The 23627-nt window shown below is 41.4% G+C and overlaps 1 protein-coding gene across 5 annotated transcripts in view; it reads left to right on the top strand.

Moving 5' to 3' along the window:
• APLP2 (amyloid beta precursor like protein 2) overlaps nt 1-23627 on the top strand; it is a 46021-nt gene that overhangs the window by 2651 nt on the left and 19743 nt on the right. For all 5 annotated transcript variants that reach the window (XM_085081971.1, XM_085081973.1, XM_085081974.1 and 2 more), the window contains exons 2-3: nt 19128-19301; nt 20531-20660. In XM_085081971.1, the coding sequence (XP_084938097.1) occupies nt 19128-19301; nt 20531-20660 (304 nt within the window). The remainder of the gene's footprint in view (nt 1-19127; nt 19302-20530; nt 20661-23627) is intronic.

Raw genomic sequence — 23627 nt, forward strand, 5'->3', positions numbered from 1 at the left:
TCACTTGACCTTTGTGTGTAATCAAATCTGAGGAAATGCAGACTTGATACTGCTTTTTTTTTAATCATGTTTGGTATTTTTCCAAAGCTCTCTTGAATGCTTACATCTGTTATCTGCCTGCTTGAAATCACTGGGATTTGAAGGAAGGAAAAGACAAGGATGTGTTTTGCAACAGAATTTCATGTTATTTTTCTCTTGTATTGTTTAAATTCTCATCGACAAAAATATCAGCCTTGTGCCATTTCTGCAGACCTTGGGGACTTCTAATTGCCTGCTGCATCGAACAAAGAACTCCACCTAGGGAAATTTCCACATCGGTGTTTGAGCAGAAACAGCTCAGGAAAATTCCAGTCTTGAGTCTGTGGCCTTTAGTTTGCTCTCAGTTCCTAAAACTTCGCTTCCTAGTGTTAGGAAATACACTTTACTATGAAGGTCATTATATGCAGTGCCTCTTCTAAGCTTCAATAACAGCTTCTCTGAAGCAAAGATATGAAAATAAAGCAAATCTGATACTGCAGAGAGGCTCTGGAATTTCTACTGCATTGTAGGATGGCACATTAAGGTAAGCTTTGCTTTCTGGAGGAGGCCTTCAGCTCTCCTTGTTTCACCTGTGAAATAATTACCACCTCTCTTAGATGTTATTTAGGTATTAATAGCTCTACCAGGGATTGAATGACTTTTTTGTTAATGGGGTCATTGCATCACCTGCAAATTATTCAAAAGCTGTTCTGTAGGTGGCTTTAGCTGTGTTATAATTACACACTGCTGCTCCTCCAGCACCTGGGAGTGCAGGGAAGGATTAGTGCAGTTCCCTGTGCTCTGTACCAGTTGTGCTTCTCTCTAGATGTGCCTTGTAAAATTTCTGCCTTTGCTTTTCCCTGCATGTGTCTGTAAGAGGCGTGTGGAGTCAGTCCTGGAAGCATAAGTCACTTTGACTGCAGCGTCTGCTTCTGCACATGTACTTTAACCAAAGCCTTTTTCCTCAGCTGAAAATAGAAGAGAATATTTCGTGTTGGAACACAGAGCCTTTCCCTCTCTTTCTTGGGTGCTTCACACTCTGCTCATTAACTCCTCAGGCTTTCTAAATTAATGCAATCCCTTAGACTCTTGCTCTTGTGCTTCTGTGCAGTAGAACTTGATGTCATTGATTTTAAGTTCAGGCAGTCAGCACCTCTGAAACATGGTGTTAATTAAGATGATGCTTGCTCTTAATTGGAAGGCTTTGAATACTCACAATGGCCTAGAAACCCTTCTGGTGAGGGTCCTAATTCAGAACTGTACTTGAACTTGCAAGATTGCCCCTTTTTTTCCCCAAAAGTGTTGTCTGCATCCATAATGGACATGTTCTGCTTTTTCTTCTTGCCGTGAGTTTGTCGTAACAGAATGGCATCTCCTACCACAGGTTTTACTTGCTGTGTATCTTGAGTACCTAGGGCTCTGTGACTATGCATTAACTGTATAAATTTTGTAACTTGCTTTTGGATATTTCCTTTTCAGCTTTTTGCTGTAGGTGCCAATAAGTCTCAGGTTTGTGGGGAGAAATGGATTGACAACATTGTGCAAACTCTTAAAACTTTTCCATATATAGATATATACTTACTGTATGTTTACCAGTGAGTTACAAAGCAGTAAGAAGGAAGATGTGAGTGGAGTAAATTGCCAGGTTTCTCTTTATTGTGAATTAAGCAAAATTACATGTTTTCTCTCGTTTGTCAGGGCAGACGGCTCCTCCTCAGATACAATAGGATAAAAGTAACAGCGAGTTAATACTGTTACTTATATAGGGCAAGTGGTAATTCAGGTTTGTTGCTGTAGGAGCAGCACTCTCCCTCCTGAAGGTCAGTGCTCAGGGAAGAGTGGATTTTGGGAGATATAATTTGGCTGGGTTTTTTTAAAGAGTAACTTCTTAACATTAGATTTGACTTCTTTATGAATTCCTGCAACTGTAAGCAGGGAGATACACACACATATTTCACATTTCACATGGAGATCTAGTTTGGGAATGACACTTTTTTTCTTTAAATTGTTCAGCACTAGATTTACTACTTTCACCTGCATCTGCCTTCTCAGTTGGAGTTAAATATTTGTGACTGAGTGTTCTCTAAGCTCTACTATCTTATGTGAGAACATGGAAAACCCACATACCAAAGAAGACAGAAGTGAAATCCACCATTTAGCCTGGCTTTTAAATGTCTGTAAGTTCTAATGCTTGCTCTGAAGGATTGATGTTTAAAATGCAAAATTTTGTCTCTATGTGCATTTGTAGGAGTTACAAGTTCCAACCTGAGATGAATGATCAAAATGAATGTTCTGCAAATGATGTTAAATTAATCTCTCTAGCAGCCAAACCCAGCCTGCTTGGCTTTATGTAATCAGGTGTCCACCTGATCAGGAGCACATGTGGCCAAGCTGCTTACCAGCTCTTCATTTGGAGGTATTACAGGGATGTTTTGTATACAGCCAGCGGGGAAAAGGGTGTATGTCTTATTCTTGAAAGATCAACCTGAGTATGTACTGAGTTCTAACTTCTTGTCGTGTTTGCCTGCCACGATAATGCTCTTGTACAAATGAATGTATTGCAGACCTTCATTTTGGTTTATATCTTCAGTGGCCTCCTAGTCACTCTTAGTGTGCACAGGCAAATGATACTCTCTGTGGCATTTGGTGATTTATTTCACTTTCCATTTTCACTGGTGACAATGGGAAGTTAAATCACATGTTGGCTCTCTGTTTTTCCTGAGGGAGAGAACTGCTGGATGAGGCATGGTCCAGAAAGCCTTTTTTTTCTCTCCACTACAGGTAGACCTGTTTCATGTACATATGTATGTATTCATCTGATTCCTGGCAAGGCTGGCCCAGTAGTTTGTGAAGACTGGCGCAGCTGGGCTATTGTGATGTTGGTGTGCTTACTGCTAGGACAGTGGCTTCACTTAATTTGTCTTTTTCCTGATGAGTTGTTTATCAAGATGACTGTTGGGCTGTGCAGTAACATCTGTTAGCAGTGGTTTGAAGAAATTCTTAGCTCTCAGCCTGCAGATCAGTGGCTGCTTACAGAGTTTAGTCTACTCTTCTTTGCTGGTGCTTTCCTGGGGGATTCCTCCTCTGGACCTTCAAAAGTTTCACCAGTTATTTTGAGTGCCAGGATTTCCTGCACAGGTGAGCTGTGGGGCAGGATGCTGTAGCTAGACAAGGCCTTCAGTTGATGAAGCAGGGTCTGAAGTTGTTATTCCATGCAGTGTGTGAGCTTCAGGGAACGTTATGGAGGAGAGAAATCAATAATTGTTTGGCTTGGATGGCTTCACTGTGCTTTGAGACTACCAGAAAATCATTATTGAATGATGACTTTGAGGTCAAGTTTTTCAGGCTGCCAAGTATGAAGCAATTAAAATTGCTTGCATAACTTAGATGCAGCCGGAAAAAACCCAAGGAAACCCGCAGAAGGTGGGAGCTGCGCCTTGGTTCCCAGTTGTGCTGGAGAAGCTCTGGGGTGAGGCACTGAGTCATTGGAATGTTACATCTGTTGGAGTGTCACCGACCCATGGTACTGTGTGGAGGTGCAGCGGATGATGAACATGCCTCAGCACTCAGATCCCAGGCTCTGGCTCCGTGACAGAGATGCATTTAGGTAATTTCATACAGTAAGCTTCTCTCTAACAAAATTACAGCAGTGCAAAGTGTATTTTGATCCAGGTCAAGGACAGGGACAGGCAGACACACACAGGCACACCAAGCTGGCTGGGGCCGTGCTTCACTTGACTCTTAACAGCAGGTTGATACTCAGTGAAGTTTCCATTTAAGAGTAGCTAATTATCATCTCCTTATGGATGACTTCATGTTTAAATAAAAGCAGTGTTTAACCTTGAAAGTTCCTATTCTCATTTAGGTCTCTTTTCCTCCAACAAACATTTTCTGGTTGTGTTACATTTTCAAATTTCTGAGGTGTGAGTCAGGGTGTTGGTTTCTTTCAATTCTTGTATTAGTGAGAATTTTATTATTCTGTTAACTCTCTGCTATAGCAGGGCTTGCGTTTTCTCATGAAGATGTTGCCCTTGGATTCTTTAACCTGTCACCAGAAAGCTCTAAATGCAGCCAGTGAGGAGAACTCAAAAATCTTCATCTGGTCATGATGTTGCAGAGGTGAAACAGAGATTTAGCAAACTACTTGGTATTTTCCAGCAGTTGCCTTATGCTAACTTCAGTGCTGAGATGCTTAAATCAAAACCCAAACATTTGCATTTTTAATCTTTGGGCTTTTCTTTAAAGGCTCTTACATTATTTTTAGCTCCAGCTCCCTGCCAAGAGCTTTGTTCCTTTCCTTTTGGATTTTGGGTTGATAAATCCCACTAGTTATGATGTCATTGCATAGTGTGAAATGACAGCAACAAAAAGAAAAATCTTACCCATACCATCTGTTACAATAAATATTATGCACTCCTGTTAGATTCCAAGCAGATTTGGATTGCATATTCAGAACAGAAGCTGGTCTCTGCTTAGATGTATGGTACCCTCTAGCATAAAGCTTTTAATAATAAAATTCTCTATATGGTTTTGGATTTGACATGACACATTGCCAGGTCTAAGTTCACTTGTTTTTTTTTTTTTTTTTAATTGGTGTTTTATCTTCTCTCATTCATATCAGGCCTAGTAACTTGCCAAAAATGGTCCTAGAGGAATCTGCATGAATTAGGATAATTCACTAATACCAAGCACTGTTTGACTTCTTTCACTGGTCATGTTACAGTAATTGTGGCCTGAAATAGAGAGGGGGAGATTTGCTTTAATCTCCTAAGTATTCCTCTCAAAAGATTAAATGCAAAATGTTGATTCAAACTTGAGTTTGGCATTCCCAGAGAGTGTATTGGCATTTGAACGTGAGTCTTTCCCTGCATAATTTATCAAAGCCCTCACTGAAGAAATTTAATTTGATAGCTGTGTCATTTTATGCTGCAAGATCACAAACATGTTTAGAAAACCTGAAGAATGAAATGGTGTCAGGATCCAAGTGGAGCACGGAGCCTGCCTTAGCAGCCTTGGTCAAAGATGAATTCTGAAATGCAGGGTACAGCAGTACTCGTGCATTGACTGAAATGTGCTGTCTGCCAGGAAAAAAAGAGACTGAGAAATTGTTGAGGATGCATGTTATCGTGGAAACCAGTTATTACTCTTGAATGGAGCAGGATGCTTGCAGCTCCCATTTGAACTTGGGATAAGATTTAAGTGCCTCTAAGTAGTTTAAGTTGCAGGGTTTCAATAACCGCTTTGTGTCCAGAGGCTTTAAGTAGAGCCTGAGTGCCAGTGCTAGAAATGTCAGGTGGTGGAGAAGAAATTTTCCCTTGGTAACCAGCCAAAAAAACCCTGAGATTTTGCTTTTGCAGTGTATTGGTGTATTAGAGCTCAGCCTTTAGGCATGGATGGACATGATGCTGTGGGTTGTCTGGGCAAGAGCCAGATCCCAGGAGAGGCTGAGGGAATTCTAGAGGAGGGGGTCACAGAGTGAAGTTGTGGTGCTCCTGTTGGGTGTGTGAAGCTTGAGCTTGGGACAGAGCATTGTGTGACAGCAAGAGACACTCACTGGGGAAAAAAGGGAAAAAAAGCATGTTCCTGTCCCCATCACTCCTGATAAATGCTGTCTTGTTCAAATTGCATCAATACTTGCCCTGCAACAAAGCCAGTCAGTATGTGGATGTCCTGTTTTGGACGCAGCCGCTTTCTCGAAGCAATTTCCCAATAACGGGGCAGAGATGAAGGGCCTGCCAGAGCAAAGGCTGGATGCAGTGGAAGGGTTTGCACTGCTGTATCCCTGCCTTGTCCACAGCTGGCTTTGTGGACTGGATTACAGCTTGTCACCTGGTCCGTCCCTCTCCTTCTGGCTATGTGCTTATGCACTTTTTGACTTTTTTTTTCATGGTACGCCCTTTTGAGTTTGTAAGTACTTGCACTTATCACAAAAGCTGAAATCTATTACCTGGATTTGAATCCATAGTACTGTATTTTATATAAAAGTGTTTTAATGAATTCTTAATTTTAAATCCTTGCATCTTGCTTCAGAGTTCATCTTTGTTTCTCAGGTTAAGAGACAAAGAAATAAACATAAACCAGCTGATCACCTCGACATCCTTTTGGCTTCTCTTCCTGTGCATCAGGTCCTTCCCTTTGCATCCTGGCTGCCAGGAAGAGGAACTAGAAGAGCTGGATTCCTCCCATCGTAGGGCTCTTAAATGTCAGGAAATCTTTCTTCGAATTTGCTTAAGTGTAAAATCCACAGTACAGACAAAAGGCATTTTGAAGTTGAGGATGAAATTCCTGGGTTTGGATGGATTTGTTGCGCTCAATTATACTGAGCAGGCTTTTGCAACTTGGTTCACATGGGAATTAATGTGATGAGGTGAACACTTTTCAAAGTATAACTGTATGGGAGGCTTTCCACACAGGATCTACAGCATGTTAATTCCCTCTTTCACTGCAGGGCCCTGAGTAGAATGCAGCATTGTAGTCCTTTTGTAATAGATGCTGTTTTTCGAGTTTTGTGTTACTGTCTTTAAAGGTTTTTGCAAAAATTTGAATCATTATTCCCTGTTATGTAGGTGGCTGGTAGCTTCACTCATAATTTTCTGTTATTTCATTTATTAGGCTGTGATTCTTACGTTTGTTTGGATCTTATAACTAGGGGCATAACAAACATTTAGCCCCAGTTGGCAGCAGCATTAACTAAGATGGGTTTAATGTGCTAAACTTTCAGCAGCTCTTGCTCTCGTGTTGACTTGGAGATGCATTGCCTTCAAGAGTCCTTCATATATATATATATTTTTTTTTTTTTTTTAGAGAATGCTGCTGACCTGCTTCTCAGGCCATAAAAGAGGGCTGATTTTTACTGTTTATTACAATGAGCTTTAATTACACCAGACCAGGAAAAGCAGAGATTTCTTTTTGTTTTGTAGTATTTGCCTTGTAATGACTTCTGTGCTTTGGAGTTGTTCTTCTGAGAGATCTCTGAGCAGCATCCATCTCACAGTCTGTATCTACAGCATGTCCAGGATGGTGCTCTTTGCTGATGAAGAGAATTAAAATAGTCATTAAGCTGCAAAACACACCACATGTCCTTTAAAGTACAAAATAAAGATACAGACAGACTGAACATGCTGGAGTGGTACAATCTGTTGGAATGCGTCAGGATGGGAACATCTTTAACTCAAGCCAGATTTGAAATGCTCATATCACAGAAAGATGAAACCAGGGCTTAGTTTGCATATGGAAACACTTGGCCTGATGCTTTCTTGCTTTTATTTTTCTCTACTGTGTTTGAGTGGATAGTTGGTCCCCTCAGACCCACCTTGATTCCTGAGTGATGCTTAAAATGGTGTGCTTGGCACTATTTGTTAGGATGCTTTCTGCAGTGAATTAACTTTGGAAACAACCCGAAGCAAAGGACTGTTCCTATTTATTTCCACCTCTCTGGGTTAACAGTCACATCCTTTAATTGACAGGTATAACTATGAAAATACAGACAGCCTCTAATGCAGTTTTGTGACTGTGACTGAGTAGTTGCTCCATTTGCTTTTGCTGGCCAGGCTGTAGAGTTGCCATGCAGCCTTGACACCCACAAATCCATTTTGTGCTGGTTGCCAAACCTGTTTTCCTCCTCCAGCAGGTACTACAGTGTGGTACAGAAGTTCTCAGTGCAATATTCTCAGAATGTTCCCAGCCTCATAACACAAATCCATGTAGTACTGGTCCCACTGCTGTCCAGGCTGGCTGGGAATTGTACAGGGAGAGGCAGCCTCCAGGATAAGTAAAGCATGGTCTGGTAATGAGCTCATTTGGGCTCTCAATGATTTTTTTTTTTTTTTATTTTATTTTTTTTTTTTTTTTTGGTAAGATGTCCAAAGTAAGGATATGAGAATGAGGTATGTTTCTGGCTGTCTCATGCTGTTGCATCATCGGGCTATAATTTCTGCATAGCTTTCTGGGGTGCTGCTCTCTTATGATGTGAGACATCTGAATAGATTCTGTAGGGCTAATCCACACTAGGGAATTGCCAGATTCTGGCAGAGTTAATATTTGCAGCTGAGATGTGTGCAGAGCTGGGTTTCTGAATTAAAAAAACCACCCTAGTGGGCCATGTCTGAAGTCAAGAAGTGAAACATAAAACCACCACTCCCCAGGGTTACAACTTTATGCAACATTTTCATCCTTTGACTTTGAGAAAGCACTATTGAAATGACTCAGCCCATGGCTAGGAAAATGGTGAGTGGCCAATTGCATCAATAGGCAGATCAATCTACCCTCCAACCACTGTCCCAGTGATGGGATTTGCATGTTAAGTCAGCATTTCCATTGCTGTCCTTGTCTGCTTGTAGGGTCAAGGAAAGCAAAATTTGTTTGAAGGTTAACCAGTTATTTGTTTTTCGTTCACGCATGTCTCCCAAGAGCATCTGAGCAGGCAAAAAAAAGCATCTCTAAGTAAATGTAAATAGTTACTTCTTTTCCTGCCTGATAGCCTTTTCCAAGCAGGAAAATAAAGAATTGCTTGGGATGTTTGTGTTCAAAATGACATATCTTGATAGTTTTCTTTACAGTTCTTCCAGCTGGTCTTTATTTAAAAAAAAAAAAAAAAAAAAGGACAGCCCGGGCAGATGGTTAAAAAAATTAAAAATACTAGTACATTTCAGAGGCCTTGGAAGAGGAATTTCAGTTGAGGTGATGGAAGTTCTTGGGGTATAGTGCCTCTTTAAGGCATAACTAGATTGTCTAAAACTGTTCTGCCTGTTCTTTTTCAAAGAGTGATTTCCCTTGCTGAGCACAACAGGCAGTTTTTGCTTCCACCTTGGCTAATAAAGCTTTCAGCACCTGATGGCTTTTTGCTTTGAAGCCCTCAGTGAAGTGTCACATTCTTTAAAACTCATCAAGGACCTGACCCTCAGGTAGGTGCAGCTGCAGTGTGTAAATTCTTCCACTAATCTTATGGTCAATTGTATTTCAGCTAAGCAGACAGAAAAGCACTGTGTTCTTTCCCCTACCTTGAAATTTTTCAGAAAATGGTTGAGGAAACATCAAGGAAATAACTGTCAGTGTACACAGGGTTCATTTTTCCCCCTGAAACCTGGGAGGGACTATTAACAAGTTAAAATCCCATTTTATCAAAGATAAAAATGACCTCTCCCATTTTGTTTTATTTCCATGCAGTGCTTCACAATCTGATACAGCTCTATAGAGTGAAGAGCTATAAAATTCAGCATAAGAAATTCAGGTGTTCAACATGCAAAGCCAGGTAAATGTTCTGCAGTGATAGCCCTGAACTATTGGAGGTTCTAAGCTTGCTTCTGTGGTGCTAGTTTTACTTTCTGGATCAGCAAAATCAGGAGAGGGCATCTGAGCCCAGCCAGCTTGAGTCTGTTCTATAAATTACCACTTAATTTTCTAATAGCATTAAGCAGCTGTTCTGAGTAGAGCTCTGCTGTTTCTCGTGAAGGAACTGGTTAATACGTCCATTAGAGCTTGTGTGCAGGCCTAGCTGTGGGGTGGTGCTGTGACTGTTAAACCCCAGCTGATGAATTAATGCTTCAGAAATAAAATGCTGCTAAATTACTAAGGACTGCTTTTAAAGAGTGGAAAAAATGGAAATGCATTAAGCCACTGCTGAGGTCCTTTACTTTCTGTGAGCCTAAGGCTTTTTGTCATTTGGCTCCTCTTGTGTCAGACTGCTCAGTCCAGTTGAGTTCCAGGGAATGGATGGAACTCCACTTTTCATCCTGGGTTTTGGAAGAAAGTAGATTGTGAGATTTGAGCCTGAATTCTGCTGATAGTCCCAGGATCTTTCACGGGCTGGTTGGCTGTATGTGATAAGCTTAAAAATAAATAAATAAAGCTTTTGCCCTCAGACTCTAGGAAGTAAGAAGTGTTTCTCCAAACCTTCTTCCCTTACTCCACCCTCTTTTGCACTTAAGCAGGGCATTCTTCATCCTGCCCTTGCTTGTGGGCTTGCTCCCTCACCTTTGCTTTGCTGGCAGTAGTGGAAGGCAGCTGGCAGCCTTTCACCACTTTTATTGCTGTTTACTGGGATCAGAAATAGCTGCAGTCAGGAAAATGAAAGACTGTGTTTTGGTGAAAATTTGAGATAGGTTTTTTTTTTGGTTTTTTTTTTTTTTTTTTTTGCTGTCAGTGGTAGGAACTTTTCCTAATGAGCAGCTAACTGTAAACTAAACTTTCTTAGTGCAGTATTCACATTGAAATTTTCTTTAAGGAAAAGGATATTGTTTACTGTGGCTGAAGAAATTTAGTGTCAGTATAGGAATCTCTTTAATGCACTGATTTCTGCACACCTAGACATTAAAGGCTCTTAAAAGATTTTGTTTTGTATATGAGCAGTCGTGTAAGGTACTGCCTGAAAGATGCTCCATAACTCTGAATAAGTAACAGGAGAAGGTGTATGGAAACATGCTTGTGGTTTCAAATCCCAATTTCCATTATTTTCCAAATAGATTTACTATGAGCCAGAGTTGTTACCTGTTCTCAATAACAGATACTAACTGCTGACTGCTTTCATAGACTTGAAATTTGTAGAAGTAACCTGTGCTTTTGGGTGGACTTAAAAAGTTTAAAGTATAAAAAGTATCCTCAGTTTTTATGCTGGAAACAACAAGGCTATTCCATAATTTTTTTGGTAGCTTGTTAATTTTGGTCTGGATCAGCATAAGCTTGGCAGAGCTCAGGGAGCAGCAGCAAGGACAAAAGCAGCCCTGTATTTTAGCTGTGGTTTCCAGTGTTCTGGTGGTCTTTACCATGGCTAGGAAAGCCAAGACTTAAAAACCCCCTGGTTTCCTCTGCAGATTTGAAGTTTCATCTGAATTGTTTGGAGGACATAATTACCAATTAAATGGGTTGGGTTTTGGTCAGGGCTAGGTTTTTTTACAGAAGATTGTGAATTAGGGGTGGAAAGCAATAGGCATGACCCGCAGAGCTCCAGCATGGTCAGAGCAAGACCTGTTGAATCATTGCTGTGTGCTGTAGGGAAGTTTCTCTGTAGCCTAATTGCAGGACTTCAAAATCCCGAGTATTTCATCATGTTCCGAAACACATGCAGTCAGTGCACCTAAATAACCCATCTGTGATGCTGCATAACATCTATAAGGGGAGGAACACTCGAACAAAACCTAGGCTGCATTGCAGACTGCATTCCTGCTTGTTATCCTTCCTTTATCTTGCTTTTTTTCCCCCCCCCGGTATTTTTCCTTGCCACTTCAAATTCTCTGTTAAAATATGCCCTTTGGTTTCCTGCTTCCCTTTTAGATCATTGTGTTTTAGATAAAAACACAATCTGTGCAGCCTTTTTCTGGAGTCAGCTGAGTGGTCAGACACGTGGAGGGAGTGAGGAACCACAGGCTCCTGCAGTGGCTCTTTTGTGCAGCTCCCAGTGAGTTTCACAAGATCTGTAAAGCAAATGTTCATGCTGTTTTGAGGAAGGAATTTTGGTTTGTTCCCTCCTGGAATGCTAAATCACTTTGAATCAGTAGTAAGGGGTTTATTTTTCTGTCCGTCTGATGTTAACAAATTATTCTGTCTCCTTTCTGCCAGTTTTGGCCACTAGGAAAGCTAGTGAAGAACTTGTGTGGGTGTTTATGTTGATGAGTTTTAGTCCAGGAGTTATTTTTGCCTTGAACAAATTGCTTTGAAGCGATGAAAGATTTTCGAAAAGTACTTTCCTGTGTATTATGGAATCTGTATCCTGGTAACTACAGTGATTATATTCCCTAATTTTTGTGTAGCTAAAGTGCCTTAAGATGGCACGAACTCTCTTATCAGACCATAGAGAAGTTACTTACAAAATAGCATCTCTCAGTACTCCTCCACATGTGCTGCTCTCAGTGAAGATGGTTCATATTAACAATCAGCTCAGAAATGAAAGGTAGATGTGAGAGTTAAAATTTTCAAACACTATTAAGTCATAGCTGCTGTCCTTAGGTTTTGGGTTGGATCTCCCTTCTGGTTGTCCAGGAAGACAAAATTGCCCTATGCCAATTTTTTCATTAGAATATTAGTGAATGTGAAAACATTAACTTGCACTCAAGTTTTCACTTGCTGACTGGCTAACAGGACATCCTGGGGCTCAGTGCCTCAGATGCCCAAATAATTAATGTGGGAAAGCAGCAATTAGTTGGGCTGTGCAAGAAAGAGTGATGACACAGATTGGAGCAAGGAGACAAGGATTGAAACTGAACTGAGCCCGCTGCCGGGTGACCTTAGGCAAGTCACTCGACTTTGTGCCTCAGTTTAGCCCAGTGATAAATAGGCCTGGCTCCGTGTGCTGGGATAGGACTTAGGAGGGTGCAATAAAAGGGGAACTTCAAATAGCACCATGGCAGTGTTCTACTGCAAGGGGAAGGAAATGGCCATGAGTGTGTCTGACACAACTTGGAAATTGTCCCTGACGTCCTTGTGATTAAACCTATTTGGACCTACCTATGCACTCTGTGGAGGATTATCAGTGTTTGTGCTTTCCTCTTCTCTCGCCCTTTTTTTTAGGGTGGGTTTGTGTTAAACTGTGTCCAATCCCAGCCATTACACCCAAACTGTACTTTTGAAAGCTTGAGGCCCTGCAATTAATCTTTTTCAAAGGACACAGTTCTGGGCACAGTAATATTTGTTCAGGGAATGTTCCAGTAGAGTTGTTATGAACTTTGTCTCTCCAGGGATAGAAAAGAGGATGCCAAAGGCAACCATGCTACACAAGCAACTTCAGGAAGCTGAGGCAGTGCTGAGTCCTAGGTTTCCTGGGTTTGATCACCTCTCCCCCAGCTTAGCTGTGCACCACCACTGCCTGCAGTGTGGCATTCCCTATTGAAATGTGGCAGTTGCCAGTGCAAATGTCTCACATGCAAATTATGTGCCCAGTGACTCATGTATGCCTGGTTTATGGAGCATGATAAACTAGAGGAGGAGGGGGAAATAATCTGATGCCTCTGAAGTACAAATTCCAAGGGCAAAAAGGCTGCCCATGAGTTGCATGAAAATCTCCCCTTTTCCTTGCAGAAAGGCAGTGGAATGTGCTAAACAGTAAGGAATGCTTCAGGGCTGCATCAGGTCTTTGTAATCCTATGGTTCTTGTTGGCACGTATGAAAGTATATGGATTAATGTCACTGAACTTCTGAGTGTTCAAGGCTTCATGTCAGCCATAAACACAGGCATCTAAATATAAACTGCACCCCAGCTACCACTGCAGCTCCTGCCTTGGCTCCCAGTTCTCTGCTGGTGCAGACTCCTCCACCGCAAAAGTTGATAAAGGACGAGCAGATGAAAACTCCACCCCTTCCAGCAAGTTAAAGCAAGCCAAAGACTGCTTTAGTGAGATTTCTGCCATTTAAATTCAGAAGCAAACACAGGCTGGTATTATCAGCTCACACCAGATCTGCCTGCAGACAATAATTCTTCCTGTCTTGGACCCCTGCCCACGTGCATTACTGTAATTATCAGCAATAAAAAAAAAAAAAAAAAAAAAGCAGCAATAAAGCTAGGATGAGCTGCTAGTCTGTAGATTTACTGCCTGCTGTGTCAGGCATTCATTAGCCTTCCTGGGTTCAAGCCACCTATCTGCTGAATAAAAGCAGGAAGAGGAGCTAAGGAAAACAAAGCATGAAACACCATTTGAAGCATGAATTGAGAGCTCTGCTCGCGTTTACAAGTTACAAATCCAAAACCAGGGAAATTATAAGTATTTTGTCCAGAAGTTCTTGTGTGTAAAGTCCCTCTGCCAACTTCCCTCACTTTTGAAATGAAGTGTTGGTCTCATGAATAATAATGACTTGCCATTATTTCCCAGGTGAGATTCATGCCAATGAACATTAGATTTAAGGGCTGTATGGCACGTTATGACCCTAGGAGGCTGAGCTTTACAATGCCAGCCCAGCTGTTTTCCTTCCAACAGCTTCGGTTTGTGACTGCAGTTCTTCTTAATTTTCATTTTGCCAAGGGTTGGCCTCTCCTTGTGGAAGGAAGAAGGCCCATGGACATCAGCTGGAGGCAACAGTAATATGGGATGTGCAGTTGAACTTGGAAGCAGTTGAGTCCCTGCACAAACTTTCACACCAATTTTTCAGCCCATAAAGGGCAAAATGTTAGAATCTTCAGACATGGCAGCAGCCATGGAGGGTTGTGTTCAAGGGTTGTTTTACCAAGGCTGGTAAGGTTCAGGGATTTTGTGTCAAAGGAACTGTTAGAATTCCTCAGTGGTTTTGAAAGCATTCAATTTATATCCTCCATAGCTGTGGGTGTTGCACATGCATAGGGAGAGTTGCAGAGTTGCTCCAGATAGAGTAGGAAATGTAATTTTAAAAAAAGTCTAGAAAAAGTTCTTTCTTTCCTTTAATTAAGGTGGGCAATTAAGGTGATTTATCGGGATAAGGACAGTGGTGACCAGTCTGTTCCAAAGTCCCTCAGGTTGTAGTTCACGTGCACCCTGATTTAATAACCAGTGATGCTTTTGAGGGGCTTCACTTAATTAAAAACAAAGAGCACAAGTAATCTTTCCAAGTACTGCCCATCTTTTTTTTTTTTTTTTTTTTTTTTTTTTTTTGTGTGTGTGTGTGTGTGTGAGTGTCAGTGTACCAGCAACCGGTTGTGGAATTCTTGTAACTCTGAGGAGCAGGAAATCTGATCTGATCTGTACAGAATCTTGCAAAAGGCACTGCCTTGTCATTTAAGGCAGGTTATTCCTGCAGCAACCATTAATCTGTTCTCCGGCCACTAAGTCAATGCAATTCTCCATTGGAGCTTTCTTCAGCAGCTTATAAATTCTAGAGGCTGGAGTTTCAGTCTTAAAACAGCTTAATCTTCCATGGTTTTATGTGGGGTGCTACTCGTGTTGCTGCAGATGATGCCTGATGGAAAGCATGGGCAGTGTGGGTTCTCCTCGCAGGCTCTCCAGGCGTCTCAAGCTCCCATCCACTCTGGTTTTGATGGAATAAAGGCTCATTCTGGTTGATATGATCAGATGGACAGGGTTAAGGTCATGTTTGACCTCACTGAAAGTGCGTAATTCAGTTAAATACGACATTTTGCAGATACCTTTGTGCTATTAAGGAAAGCTCTCATGAACTAATTTCTGTGAATTATAATTATCAGGTAATCTTTGCAAGAGAAAAGCTCCAATCGCCCTTCAATCCTGAAGTCCCCAGTAGCATGCCAGAAGGTTTTCCTGAATAGCATTTCATAGGGAGTTTTATGGGCAGCATGTGAAATAAGTGTTGTGACGAGGTTTAACAGATCCTGGCAATAAAAGGCAAAGGAATGACATGGACGTGGTTTTCATGTTTAGGTCTTTATAAACCAGAATTGCAATGTATTGCTTGTGTTTCAGGGGTGGATGTAAAATACTCTTCATTTTACTGAACTCTCTAGCCTTGTGTCCCTCCTGCAGTATGGAGGATACTTGCAGGAAGAACAGATATGACCCATTTTAGCACCTGGAGCCCAGGCCTCCAGGTGGGTAATGCTCACACATCAAACCCTCTGTCACAAGCTGAAGAGGCCAGTAGTAAATAAAAGCCAGGATACTTGGGCAGACACTTCCATCAGAGAAAAGGAAGATTTAGAGGCTTGAATTCCAGTGTTTCAGGACCATGAATCAGGCACTGCATGGCAGGGTGAGGAATTTAACTGATATTAACTGGCTAGAGATTCATGTGTTTATGGAATCAAAAACTTCTTTGGTCTTGGAAAGCAAACTGGATTACAGATTTATACCAAAAGACAGAGCCTAGTTACTCTTGAAAGGTGTTGTAAATGCAAGTATCATTGGAAAGTAATTGTTTATGGAACAGTCTTTTCCCAGATAACATTTGTCTTGCTCTCATGTTATGGGTATACATTAATAGGATAATAGCTCCTCAAATAATGTTCACCAAGGATGTACACAACTGGATGAACTCTGTTGCATCATGCATGTGTTGCCCCTCCCGAGCTGTCAGGCTGCTTATTTAAGGTATTAAATTGTTGCTCCCCAGCACTAAAAGAAGCAGCTGCTTCCATTTATGGCTGGGAAATTCCCAGAGAAAAATGTGCTGTCAGTTTGCTCATCCCTTTGCAATGTGGAATGGGTGAATTCTCTGGAGTACTAAAGAGCTTAACTAAGGACACGGCTTTATCCCAAGCTTCGTGCTGGTTTACATGTTCTGAAGCCTTCCTTTTGCGAAGTAATGCTTGAACGTAGCCTGAGGGATCCACTTCTAGTTTTGATACACCGAAGGCAATTGTGGGAAGCATCAGAAAGTTACTTTGTCCCAAAAGGCTCTTGAAGGTGACCTTTTCTCCCTGTTTAACTATCAGTGTTAAAGGTGTGGCCTCCATGAAGTTTGAAGGTGCTGTTTGCTCTCTTCTCAGCTAAAATAAGATTAAAGTACTAAATTAAATAACCGATGTGATTGAGGGCTGGTGTGGACTGCCAGTGGAGGAAAAATTGAAGCCTGTTGCTCAAAAATCTTGCCTTGCAGGTCCTGGGGTTAAAGAATCAACTTGTGTATTTCAAAGTTCATTAACTCACCCAACAGCACAATTCAAGAGGAGATTTCTGCCGGTTGATTAAAAGTGATGAAATCAAGCAAGTAATTAGTCTCGTTTGTTCAGCTGTGAATTGGGGCTTAGCATGTTCTGGTAGCTACGGCAACAGCACTCTACTGATATGCAAACTATGTGAGCAATCCAAGGAGGAGGAATGATACCTTTGCAGAGAGCAAAGGAGAGGCAGCAAAAACAAGCACTGGCTGGCATCAGTATGTAAATATGGGGTGGCCATGATTTCAGGAGGTTGGTATGTGTTTGAACAGGAGTTTTGCTCATGCAAGAGCTGTGGTGAATGGATTACTTATGGATGTTTCTGCCTCTCGATGTAGCCTGCACCTCTTCTGCTCACGAAGTTCCCTTATTGTGCTGCAGACTTGTTAAGTTTGCTTGGAAGGAACCAGATTTCAGGACATCAGCAGTGCCATCATAGTACATACATTTTATTCTCTTTTGATGCCCTGTTTTCTTAAAAAGGTTAATGCTTCCTGGGTTCTTGATCATGTGTTTCTTCTCATTGTTTTCCAGGGGTGGAACTTGGATGTGGTTGTAATGTTGTCATCAAACAAAACTGTTTTGGGTATTGTTTCCTTTAGCATGTCAGGTTCTGTGCTCTCTGGAAAGTGGTTCCTGGTACCACTTCTGGTTGTTTGTTTGGAGAGAAATAAAAAGGGCTTCTTAAAAAGTTTGTGTGTGTTTAGAGAGTTATGAAGGATCATTCTACATTTGCCTCTTTCTTCTGAAAAGATACAGGAGAGAGGAGGGTGGTGCAAGACCTGTCAGAGGTTCTGCTGTGTGCACTTGTAAGATGTTTACTAAAGGCTCGATTTGTGAAAAAACTAGGTTACTGTGTTACTGTGCAAGTTAGTCTCAGTCTATTCCTCAGAATTCCTCCTGTACCTGAACTACGTGACTCTTTTTTCCTTAGGACAGAGAGTACAACAAGTGTATTCACACTAAACTTGAAAATATACATTAACTTGGCAGCATTTTGATACTGGGACATCAATGCCACTATCGCTTACATGTGGTTCAGTATTTCATTACTTTGTGGTCTGTGCTAAAACATGCTGTCATGAGCATGTTTGTTGGAAGGGTCAGAGTAAGTAGAAACCACCTGTATAAGACTGTTTCTCATAAGTGATGCACAGGTGAATAGTACTTAAAACTCAAGGGGTCATTTTTCTGCAGTTAATACTTGAATTTATCCTTTTGTGCCTCATGTTGGTTTTCTCCCCCAAGCACTAATCTTGTGTTCAGCACTAAGCAATCCTAGGCTTTCTGAGTGTTGAAATGTCTCATCTCCAGGCAGTGAGATAAAGGGAGGGGGAGAAATGAGCTAATTATAATGGAGTTGTTCTTCTTCCTAATATTCAGTAACTAGGAGCTGCACAAAGAAGTTGTCCAGTTGAATTCTACTCTTTACTCTTTTATTTGCTTTAAGCATACAAATATTGGTATGAGTTGATGGGGATCTGCAGGCAGTAGGGAATGAACAGTGCCCACAATAATTTATACACTTTTGAGTGCACAAAAAGTTAAATGTTGAAGGCAGGACTGGTGGCCTGTGGTTGTGTTGCCTCCCAGTTGAAAAGCAGCTTAGGGCCAGCAGACTGTGCGTTGCTGTTTCTGTCTGGAGTAGCTGAAATGGATTTCAGTCCCCTAAACACCTTAAAGAGCTTTTGATCTAGGAGTTCATCTGTTTTTTGCCTTGTGTCTCTTTCTTTTTTGCAACAGCTAGTAGTTATTTTGGGACAGCATGTTCAGCTCCCAGCACCCACTTGGTCTTCTCAGAAAAAGAAAATCTGCAATTTAATTTACTCCCCTTTTTTCTTTCGGTCAGCCAGCAAGATTTTAGAAAGGGGCCCTGACCTTGTTTTCACTGATCAGTCTGCAGCTTGACCCAAATGTGGGCCTGGGCTGTCACGTTTTTGTCTGCTGGTGCGGTCTGGGAAGTGTACAGAAAACACATGTGAAACAGCTCCCCATAGGAGTGCACTGAATGGGACACAACAGGCTTTGAGGAGCTGGTTGCCACAGCTGTTCTTTTCTGATTCAACAAAAATCATCTTTATTTGTATGTTTGACCAAAAATCTGGGGCATTTCTGTCCCAAATATTTGATGATATAGGGATAAACACATAGCTTTAAACTCTGCGCAGGATTCTTGCAGTGGGACACAGTTATTTTATTATTAGTAGTAGTACCTGCTTGTGTGTAACATCACAGAGGTCATTCTGCCAGAAGTTACTAGTATTAGTTATTTAGTAAGTTTTTCAGACATCTGTTTTAGCCCATGTAGGTGCAGCCTTTTAGTGGGAATTACTCTTGGTTTTGGTAAGCTGTTGTTTCAGTTATAGAAACAGTTTGGGAAAACAAATGCCTTGATGGTGAAGACTTAGGATAGGCTCAGCATCTCAAGGAATGTTGTTACAAAATTATTTGAAAGACTGCACTGGTATTCTGGGTGAAGCAGGAGCTGTCTGAGAAGGTGCCAGAGGGTTTTTGGTTCTTTGAGTTGTTGAGCTTTTGACCAGATAATGCAATCAAGGTGTTTTCTTTTGGTTTGTCTTCACAGGCCCTTGCAGCCAATGCTGGGACAGGGTTTGCAGTGGCAGAGCCTCAAATTGCCATGTTCTGTGGGAAGCTAAATATGCACGTGAACATCCAGACTGGGAAATGGGAACCTGACACTTCTGGGACCAAGACCTGCTTTGGAAGAAAGGAGGAGATTCTGCAATACTGCCAGGAGGTGAGATTTTCTGTGTAATCCCAACTCTTCACTGCGCTGAAGGAATTGGGTTCCAATTCAGCTGCTCAGTAGCAAATGAACCCTGCAGGAGATCAACTTGCTTTTGCCTAGTCGAATTCCCTGCACTGTCCTGATGAGGTATTGCCCAGGAAGAGCAGGGAGGACATTGCAGTGGGATTTAGAAGCTACCTCAGATCAGCTCACACTGCCACAGAAGGTCCTTGGTCTATCAGGAGTATCTTCATCTGTGTTTGCAGGGCTTTACCCAAATGTTTTGCCTCTAAGCTGGTTAACCAGCATCTGCTCCCTGTTGAGTAAAATGGAACCTGACACCTCTTGTAGTTAGAATGTGGCTGTGCTGTTCTCAGTGAGGTGTTCAGATCAGCCAGAATTTTAGAAGAATACTTTAATCAAATTTTGACAGTATTTTTAAGCTCTTTATACTTTATTGCAGAAGTTGTAATCTTCTTCCACTGTGTTCCAGATATACTGTAACATATTGGCCTTGTCCAGTGTCTTTAATTGTTCTCTGAGGTGACAGACATGTAAAATACCACAAGGAACATAGTTTTTTTAAATGGGAAAGCAACAGAATGTACCATGCCTTGACTGGAAAACTTTAACTCTTTTACAAGGCTAATATAACTGGGTCTGCATTTGGTTCACGTAGTAGAAGCCTAAATATAAATCAGTGTTCACTGGACTTGAGAACTTGAGCAAGGCATAAGGATCAAATTAATACATCATAAATGGACCGGGCATGAGGAAACCTGAGGAGGTGGGTGCATAGCTTGACATGTGATGAGAGAGTCTGAAGACGCTACTAAGCCGTATTTGTTGGTCATTGCTGTTCCAGGGGGTATTGTGCTGCTTCAGAAGGAATTAAACAGCTACATCTCCTCCAAACTCTAATACCCAAATGCTCCTCCTCCACCGCTGTGCAAATCCAGACCTTTCAGCTTATTTCCAGTGAGGACTTTTTCCCTGATCTGACTTTCTCCTGCCTCAAAGCAGTGGCATGTCCATTTCTGAAGCCCTGTGTGACAGACAGTTGGAGCTTTTTTATGTCTCCAGCTGTCTTAAGCTTGATCCAGAGGAGAGTGTGCATCCATGTGCAAACTCCAACTTGTTTCTCTGTAGAGAATCAGCCTCACTACTCTGGTAGGAGCTGCTCTGCACGTTCTTTGTCTTTTCTGGAGAGAAACCTCTCTGTGTGTGCTGTTCCTCAGATGTACCCAGACCTTCAGATCACCAACGTGGTGGAAGCCAACCAGCCTGTCAGCATCGACAACTGGTGCAAGCGTGGGAAGAAGCAGTGCAAGGACCACACTCACATTGTTGTGCCCTACAAGTGCCTGGGTGAGTGTGTGCTGGGTGTGCTGTGCATGCTGTGCATTCCCGTGGGAGAAGCAAGGAATTGCCTCCCAGATTCTTACAGAGAGAACAGCTCAGTTTGTAAGACCTCTCTTGTATCAGGTTGTCATTTCCACATTCAACTTCTGCTGAAATGTTTTTCTTTCCACAAGATGGAACTCTGCTTTTCTGGAGCAGATCGACAGCTTGGTAACAGCTGTGGTGGAATAATGGTGCCTGGCGTGAAAAACAAATACTCATTCTCTGCAACTGCCATAAAAACCTGAAGGCTATTGTATCTTAGTATCACAAAGACATTGGGATTTAATACTCTGATCCTATTTTTGTAAAGCTTTAATATTTTGTTGCCTTGGAGACTGAAATGCTTAGTGTGCTCAGGCTTCCTGCTTGGTCTTGGCAAGAGATCTCTAGTCGATTACAATGACTATATTTAAACTTCGCTGTTTCAAAGAGGCCCTGCTTCTTGCAGCTGTATCCCATGTCCCCATTTTGAACTGTGAAATAATGAGATAAACTGTGATGGACTTCATGGTGCTTTCCAGAATCTCCCCACCCACTGGAATCAGGCAGCATGTTTAACTGGTTAACTTGTGACTTCTGACCTGTGGGTTGTGGCTGATATTGTGCTGCCCCATGTGTGTTCTTAGGAATGAGCTTAGTCTCAGCTGGCTGGCTTTCTTTTCAGTTATCCACTAGAAAAGACTTGTAAGAAGTCTTGGGAGACTCTAATTGCTGGGAGCATTCAGTAGGAACCAGTTTTCATAATTTGCGTCCTTATCTCAGGTTATCATGTGATTTGACAGGGGAGAACACTAGCAAAACAGCAGAACCATGTGGGTGCTTTGTCCTTTATGTAATGCCTTCCACAATCATAAAGCACTTCTTTAAACATAAAATTCATTGTGGACACATCCTGGGAGAAAGGTGCTTGTCTTCATAGATGTAGAAATTCAGGTTTGGGAAGCAATGAAGCCCAACTGATCATTAGGATAACTTCTGATGGAAATAAGGATGAAAGCAAGATCCCTGGATTTTTAAGGAGTCATCTCTTTTACAAATAATCCTTCCCCAAGCCTTTTTTCCAGCTGAAAAATAAGCTGATTTTACTGACACTGCCCTAAAATTTGATAAGCGTTAAACTATTTATTTAGGTTTTTCATTAGTGTATTTCACAGTGTTCATGACTTGCAGGCCCCAGCCTGTGAGGCAGCTTTGGTTTTCAGATCTGAATTGCAAGTCAGGAGTCCATATCTCTGCAAAATCTCTTTGTCGTTAGCACTCCACAAACTTCTTGTTGTAAATGGATGATGTGTTTCTCTGGGATTAGAGTCACACTGTGGGATTTTGTTCCCATTCATGGTTGTGTTTTTCTTGATATGTTAATGGACAGAGTACTTTGAGGTAGGCTGGTGTCACCACACACTGTTTAATCTTCTCTACCTGCCCCACCGCCCCCAGGAAAGGTCCTTTATATTTCAAAGGTGAAGAGAAGAACCCATGAATCTTCTGCCTTCAGCCCCCAAACCATAGTCTCTGGGTTTTAAAGTTTGCTCAGTTTTACTTTTTTATCAGAGGCATTTCAACCTTTCGTGATAGAGTAGGAAGAAAGATTATTAACTCAAAATTCTAACTGGCCTGTTTTGAGATAAGACAATGGGGAAAATACAATTTCTCTGTTAGTTTAAAATGTAACTAATTGCAAAGGGATGATGAAAGTAATTTGATTTCATGATCTTCCATTATCAGGTAATCTAACTCTAAACTGTTTAACTTTTCTGTAGTGCATAGAAGTGTCCATGAACTTTTAGTATCAATACTAAGGAGCTGCAAAAAAATTGGCCATGCAAACAATATTTAAAATACATTTTGAAAAGATGGTGTGAAAAATTGATTGGACAAAGAATTCCGCTTTGTGGAGACTGTGAGAAAAAGTCTTTGACTTAAAATCTTTTCTCCAGTTTTAACAAATGATTCCTAAAGCTGCTGGTCGTGTGTGCAGGGAATGCTGCTTTGAAACACTGGGGCTGAAGATCTTTTCCTGATCTTCTCAGAGAATCTACCTATCTCCTTATTTTAAAATTACTGAATGCAGCATTTGAATCTGCAAGAAAGAAAGAAAAACCTCTTGAAGAAAATCTCACGTTTGGATTCCAGCGGCAGTGTTTGCTGGAACTTCTGGGCTAAGAACAGGAAGTGATGCTCATTTAGTTCTGATCCTTATTTCACATGTGTTGGTACCAAACTGAATGATGGTGGAAATTTAGGCTAAATAGCTTTTAAGTCCAACTAAAGCAGAGTCTGTACACCAGAGAGATTTTCTCTCTCCTATCTTCCTCAAAAGCAAAAGTCTGGGCTTGGCACAAAGATAGTGCCAAAGCTTCCTCATGCTGGTGAGGTTGTGGTTATCTAGATATTGGAATGTTGTGTATTTGCTGACTCTAATTGCACTCTGATATTTAGGCTGTATAGTTTTTATTTTCCAGCGCTCTGTGTTTTGGTTAGGGCAGTGAATGTGCTGCAGTTAATCTTAAATTAAATCATCTGGAAATAAAACAAAACAAAACCAAACAAGACTTGCTCAAATACTGAAAACATAGATAACAGTCTCAGCATATAAAAATTTCCAGGCTGTTACAGCAGCAGACAGCATGATGGAACTTTGGTGTGATGCAGCTCATGTGGAAATAGGTGATTAAGAGGTTTGAAACTTCGAAGTACAAACACAATCGCCTCAAAGATTTGAGTGAAATCTCTTCAGAAGATGGAAGAGCCACTATTTATTAACTTGCACTGTAAACTCTGCCTTCAGCATCAGGAGTCAGCAGGATCACCCTGTGCTCCTAGTTTTACCGTGGAATCTCTGAGGCTCTGTTTTCTTTGGATTCTCAGAGATAATTTTCAGAGCTGCTGTGACTTGTCTCCTTTAAGAATATACCAAACCCTCAAGGCACA

Source organism: Lichenostomus cassidix, chromosome 24, assembly GCF_008360975.1.
Source record: "Lichenostomus cassidix isolate B80296 chromosome 24, HeHo_3.0, whole genome shotgun sequence".
In the NCBI taxonomy this organism is placed as follows: domain Eukaryota; kingdom Metazoa; phylum Chordata; class Aves; order Passeriformes; family Meliphagidae; genus Lichenostomus; species Lichenostomus cassidix.